This window comes from Tupaia chinensis, unplaced genomic scaffold (assembly GCF_000334495.1).
Source record: "Tupaia chinensis unplaced genomic scaffold, TupChi_1.0 Scaffold000573_1, whole genome shotgun sequence".
Classification (NCBI taxonomy): domain Eukaryota; kingdom Metazoa; phylum Chordata; class Mammalia; order Scandentia; family Tupaiidae; genus Tupaia; species Tupaia belangeri.
Genome location: NW_006160087.1, coordinates 2,574,011 through 2,580,310, shown reverse-complemented (window position 1 = coordinate 2,580,310; position 6,300 = coordinate 2,574,011). Strand labels below are relative to the sequence as shown.

The following is a 6,300-nucleotide window of genomic DNA, read 5'->3' as shown; positions in this document are numbered from 1 at the left end:
TGAGAGGTTTTCGCTATAGGGCGCGTGCGCTCACCAGACAGAGAGAAAGCGAGAAATCACCCCCCAGAGGGGATGGTCACGCCGCAATCCCTTCTCCTCCATTCTCCTCTTGGGATCTTGGACACGCACGCGCACGCGCCTGGCTTGAGTTTTAAGCCACCAGTCTGGGACGCGAACTGCGGTCGACTATGTGGGAGTCCAGTGACATAGCCATTACGCTAACTGCTGGTTCCCAAGTTCCTGATTCTTCAAAGCATGATGGTAAACACCTGTTTCCTCTCCCCCCCCCCCCAGCTCCTGCCCAGGTGCTCAGGCCAGAGAGTGGCTCTGAGCCCCGCCGCCATGTTCACAAGGCGTCTCGTACTGCTCTCTCCCGCCTCCTTGCTAGCTGCAGTATGGACAGTAGTCTTGCAGCCAGACGACAGGGTCAAATGCCTCTTCACCACTGTGTCACCATGGCAGGTCTCGGCTGCATTCTATTTATAGAGGAAGGATGAGAAGCAACTTCTTTGGAAATAACCCCTAGAGTTGCTGATCAGAAAGCAGGTTCCCACCTGGCCCCTACTCATCCCCGAGTGAGATTCAGCTAGACTATGGTAGTCTGGGACTCTGCATTACAGACAGCACCCGAGTGATCTGTGTAGACCTGGGCCTGCAGTCTGAGACAGAGCAGTGTTAGAAAAATGCCTGTTACACAGATTCACCATGGACAGGAACTGAAGGAGCGTCCATCTCAACACCTCGTCTCAGACTCAGGTCATTCTGCACCTGGTCCCACAATCGGCACGCCTGCACCCCGGACCCATTTCTGACCCTGCATCTCGTCTCCCTGTGCCGTCAGGACACTGTGGAGACATGCACCAGGCTGTCAGTGCAGCTGTCTCGCGGGTTAGAAGCTAGGCTCGCTTCAGAGCTCTGGCTGTGGCCGTGACAGTGCTCTCTAACCTCAGGTTGCATCAAGGACTTAAATGGGAGGGCAGACCCTTTCGGGACGAGAAAACAGAGCTCCAGCCAACACGTCCAGAGCACTTCACGTCCACCCTCTGGGTGGTACTAACGATCCCAATTCACGGGTGCCGAAGGGGAGGCTTCAAGTGGCAGACCGAGACGTGAGTCTGGACTTTCTCTGCCACCTGCCTCTTCCCCACCCTGTCCTGTTGAGCGGAACACTGAGAGAGCCCCACTGCGCTGTCGCGTGGTGGAGAGCTGACCCAGCAACAAGGTGAGGCTGCAGAAGGCCGTACTGGTCTTCGTTCTTAAGGGCACTTTCCAGGAGACTGCGCACCTCACAGCTCACTCTGTGCTGTATGACTGGCCTTCTGCTCCCCCAGGTAAGAAGTGAAGGCCAACACTGCTCCAGGCCCAGTCTATGGAGAAGTGGGGTCTTGAGCCCCAGGCTCCTTTTGCTCACAGGCCTACCCCCATCTTCCCTCCCCTCCTGCTGGGAGAGAAGCTAGGCAGGGTGGTTCAGGTGGGTTCTGGTATAAAACATGGGGGAAGCAGTTCTGTGATTGCCGGGATCACCCTGGGATCCTGGGACACTGAGTGACAAGGCCACCCGGAGAGACTTGGCTGTACCCAGAGTTGAGCCTGCCATCCTAGGGGGTGGCACAGAAGAAGGTGCCTTTTAAGAGGCACCTCCCTGACTCTGTTCCTACGTCCCAGCCGGCTGTGACCCTGGCTTCCCCAGCTCACTCACTGCAGCTGCTTCCAAACCACACGGCAGCCAAATGCAGGGGCAGTGTGGTGGAGTGGTTAAGACCTCGCACCATACTTCCCAATAACCGTGAGCCTCCAACCACTACAAAATGGTTGGACGGCCTCTTTGTAGCCCAACTCCAGTGGAACCTATTGTTGCGTGCTTGGCTGTCCCGTGCGCTCCCTCACTCCGCATGGATGCCATGAGCCACCACGCCGGTCACTTCTTGCAAATACGTGCCCTTTCTCTTCTTTCAGTTGATTTCGCCCAGCCAAACAGGAGCCCCAGTCAAACCTAGTCCCTCCCCTGCTCTGTGCCTGCATCTGCACAACTAAACGTGGCCGGGCCAGTACCACAGTGCTGGCCAGAGTCGCTGGAAACCCAGGGCCACCACCTAGGCCACTGCCACACCCCCACACCTGGCAGGTCGTCACTAACCCTTCATCCCTGAAGAACGACGGGACTATTTCTACACTAAACACGTCCTGGGCGGTTGCCTGGCCCGACCCTGCCAGTAGAAACACAGGAAACCATGCAGCTCTCATGGAGGACCGAGCCTGGACCCAGTCCCACGGGATGTGCTCAGAGTGGTTTCCTCTCACTGTCACTTCCCCCCCGGAGGGCTCACCTCAACTCCTCCCCGACTGAGCATCTATCCCGAAACAATTATCCTAGGCGCAGAGCACACGGCTTAGGGAAGATCCGCAACTTTTCTAGAGCTACAGGGCTCATGAATGAGTTGGGGTCAGACTCTGAGCTCTGGGCTGCACGCTCTGGCTGCACAGCACCAGACTGACCTCCGGAGGCCAGCTCACGATTTTAAACTCTTCAGTTCTGTTTCTCAGCTAACCCACCCCTCCTCCCCGCACCTTCCCCTCCTGAGACACCAACAGAGAAGGGGCTTTGGTCACCGACCCCTCGGACACGCTCCCATGTCCCCTGCAGCCTGGACCGCTGTGCCTACACCTGCCCAGCTCTGCACGTCTCTTGTCTCTTAGGCTGTCTCCTGGCTGAAATGCCACCAAGGCCCAGGGATTCCTTTCTCTGAGGTCCTCAGGTGACAACCTGCCCCTCCTGCTTCAGCTTCATCACAAAGACTGCAGCTCCCGCCCCTCCCCCCTCAGTGTCTCATAAAGGGCAGGCAGGAGCTCAATGGGTGACCTCACTGAATGACAGCCAGGAGAGCGCGGGACCAGGTGGTTTCCACCGAGGAGGGTGGTGGGGAGGCCTGTTTCCCAGCCACGGTGCCAACCGTGTGCCACGGCACCAGCAGGTCAGGCCTCGCTCACAGGGCAAGCTGCGTGGCTGTGGCAGGGTCTGGACCGTGTGAATGGGCAAGGGTGGGAGGGCTGGCCAACCAGCTCTGCTGAAGAGGTAACTGGATGGGGCTAACGAGGCGCCAGCAGGGCCATCTTGGCCTTTAACTCCTGGAGCCGGAGAGGTTGTCCTCCAACACAAACTCAGAGTCTCTGGTCTGAAACCCCAGGACACGGAGAAGGCACCGAGCTCATCACCGCAAACAGAGCACTTCGCAGGAGCTAGCCAAGGCCAAGGCTTCCCAAGGTCAGGCGGGGAGATGCCCCTGGCCAGCAGGGTCGCAGGGTTCCCAGCTTGGGTCGCGGTTGGCCCATGGTGTTTGGGCCACGCCTTGTGGTCAGACAGCCCTGGGTCTGAATCTGGGTTTGCCACGTCCTGGCCCTGTGGATTTGAGCAAGCTACTTAACGTGTCTGGGCCTACTTCACCTTCAAAATGAGGACGACACTGACCCCTTGGGTCGTGGGATGAGAAACTGAATGCCACAGGAGGTATTTAGCGCCGGACCACGCAGAACTTATTCTGCTGACTTGAGGACCCCTCCTATGCAGGGCACGTCCTCCTTTCAGAGAACACGTGCGTCTTGGAGTTGATAAAACTCGGTGGACTCAACCCCTAGTGGCTGCCAGCAGTATCGCACACAAAGATCCACTCCTGGGGCCCTGACGAGCAGGCACCTCTCATTCGGCCTGCCCTTCCCCCCGGGCTGAACCTCAGACCTACCTTTCTTCCCGCTGTTGGAGGGTGTAGACTTCCCACTGTCCGAGTTCAGCTCAAACACCCGTAAGTCTGTGGGCGCCTCTTCCCTCAGAGTCTCTACTCGGGCTGGAGGCCTGGGCTCCGGACCACTGGGGCGGCCAGCGAGGCTTAGGGGCTTGGAGTGGACTGGGGGCGGGGGTCCAGTTTCGCCCACATCCACGGCGGGGCCCTGTTCCTCCAAAGACGCCTCCAGCAACTTCTGGGACAAGTCTCTGGGTGGCACCGGAGCCGCACGTGTGGTAGCGGGGCTGGCGATCTGCGTCACGAGGGAGATGCTCTCACTGCTCTCTGAGGGAGTCACCTCTGCTGGGGGCGCCACTGTGGTCACCAGGTTCTCTTCACAGGGGCTCTGGGAGCCAAGTCCCCCTTCAGAAAACGTGGAGGTTCTGGCCGCAGGAACCTTTGCCTCTTTTGGAGATGCGGGTGAAACGCCTATGAGCTCCTCTGCACAGAGAGAGGGACGAGCAATGTGCCCGGTCAGCCCGATGACCGCCAGCGCTCCAGGCCTGCCTGGTGCACACCCCCATCCCCCGACTCACTGCTTCCATGAGCCACCTCCTGCAGGGGCGCCCTGCTACTCAAAGGCCCCTACCCACGGGCCTAGTGCCTGGGCTTCCAGCAACGCAGGCCAGGTGGTGTTATAGACCGAAAGTGAGCCAGCTTTGGGTTCTGGACAGGCTCTGCTACATCCTAAGTGTACAAGTAATTCTTTTTTAAAAAAAATAATAATTACTTAATTTTTAAAATTCATTCATTCTAATTTGACCAGAGGAAGATATACAGAGAGAGAGAGAGGGAGGGAGGAGGGAGGGGTAAAGTGAGAAAGCAAGGCACTAGGTCCAGGATTTGAACCGTGGTCACCCATGTGGGAGAGTCAAGCACCTTAACCATCATGCCACCTGCTGGTCCCGACCTTTGTCACCTACCCTCATACATGCCCCCATGCCCTCTGCTGTCAGGACTGCAACCCCTCAGCCTGGACTGAGTGTATATGTCCATGGATGTGCCAAATCCCGACAGAGTGGAGAAAATGGAGAAGGGACTGCAGCAAGACATGCCCCATTGGGGGTGCTTTCTCCCTCTCCCCAACTCTCTGACAAGCCACATAACTTTTCACTTGCCTGCCTCATGCAGGATAAAAATAAGAGAGGGACAGTGGGGTTGTGGGAAGGCCGGCACCCGTGACGTCCTCGCACCGGCTGCAGCGTGCATGTGTGGTAAACACGCTGACGTCGCCGGCAGAGCCCCACAATGCTGCTCTAAGCAGACCTACAGGGAGAGGGTTCCCCAACCTGGCTGGGCACTAACAGACGTGTTTTGTAAGGGTTTTAGCTTTTTGTGCTACGGGGTACGTGCACTTGCCAGAGAGAGAGAGAGAAATCACCCCCGAGGGGCCATGGCCACACTACAACCCCTTCTCCTCGAATATTCTACCAAGATTTTTAAGCTACAGGTCTGGGACTCGAACTGCAGAGTTGGCCATATAGGATCCAGTACCTCAACCTCCACGCCACCTGCTGGCCCAGAAGAGCTTGTTAGAAATATATGTGGGGGTGGGAACCAGCAGTTAGTGTAATGGCTATGTCGCTGGACTCCCATGTAGTCGACCGTGGTTCGTGTCCCGGACCCGGTGGCTTAAAACTCACGCCGGGCGCGTGTGCGTGTGTGCCCAAGATCCCGAGAGGAGAATGGAGAAGGGATTGCGGCGTGACCATCCCCCCGGGGGGTGATTTCTCGCTTTCTATCTCTATGTCTCTCTCTCTGTCTGTCTGTCTGGCGAGCGCACGTGCCCTATAGTGAAAATCTCTCAAAAAAAAAAAAAAAAAGAAATATATGTGGGGCCAGAGGTGACACAGTGGTTAAGGACAAGTAGAAGCCTGGCCATCCCTCCTGAGGGGTGATTTCTCACCTTCCCTCTCTCTGTCTCTCTCGAGCAAGCATGTGCACCCTATGGTAAAAGCTTAATAAAAGCAAAATAAAAAATACACGTGGGGGACCAGCAGTTAGTGTAATGGCTATGTTGCTGGACTCCCATGTAGTCAACCGCGGTTCATGTCCCAGACCCGGTGGCTTAAAACTCACGCCAGGCACCTGTGAGTGCATGCCCAAGATCCCAAGAGGAGAAAGGAGGAGAAGGGATTGCAGCGTGGCCATCCCCTCTGGGGGGTGATTTCTCACTTTCTGTCTGTCTGTCTGTCTCTCTCTCTGTCTGGCAAGCGCATGTGCCCTACAGCAAAAACCTCTCCAAAAATAAAAAAAATATATACATGTGGGACCAGCAGTTGGCATAATGGCTATGTTGCTGGACTCCCATGTAGTCAACCACAGTTCGAGTCCTGGATCCGGTGGCTTAAACTCATACTGGGCACATGTGCATGTGTGCCCAAGATCCTGAGAGGAGAATGGAGGAGAAGGGATTGTGGTGTGGCCATCCCTCCTAGAGGGTGATTTCTTGCTTTCTGTCTCTGTCTCTCTCTGTCTCCCTAGCGAGCACATGTGCCCTATAGCAAAAACCTCTCCAAAAAAA

At 56.6% G+C, this 6,300-nt stretch overlaps 1 protein-coding gene across 3 annotated transcripts in view; it reads right to left on the bottom strand.

Annotated features, from left to right (window-relative positions):
* The window catches only part of BSDC1 (BSD domain containing 1), a 29,225-nt gene that overhangs the window by 4,809 nt on the left and 18,116 nt on the right, over window positions 1–6,300 (bottom strand). For all 3 annotated transcript variants that reach the window (XR_335932.2, XM_006158109.2, XM_006158110.2), the window contains exon 9: window positions 3,738–4,217. Coding sequence is in view for 2 of the 3 variants with exons in the window: in XM_006158109.2 (XP_006158171.1) it covers window positions 3,738–4,217 (480 nt within the window). In the remaining variant the exon portion in view is untranslated. The remainder of the gene's footprint in view (window positions 1–3,737; window positions 4,218–6,300) is intronic.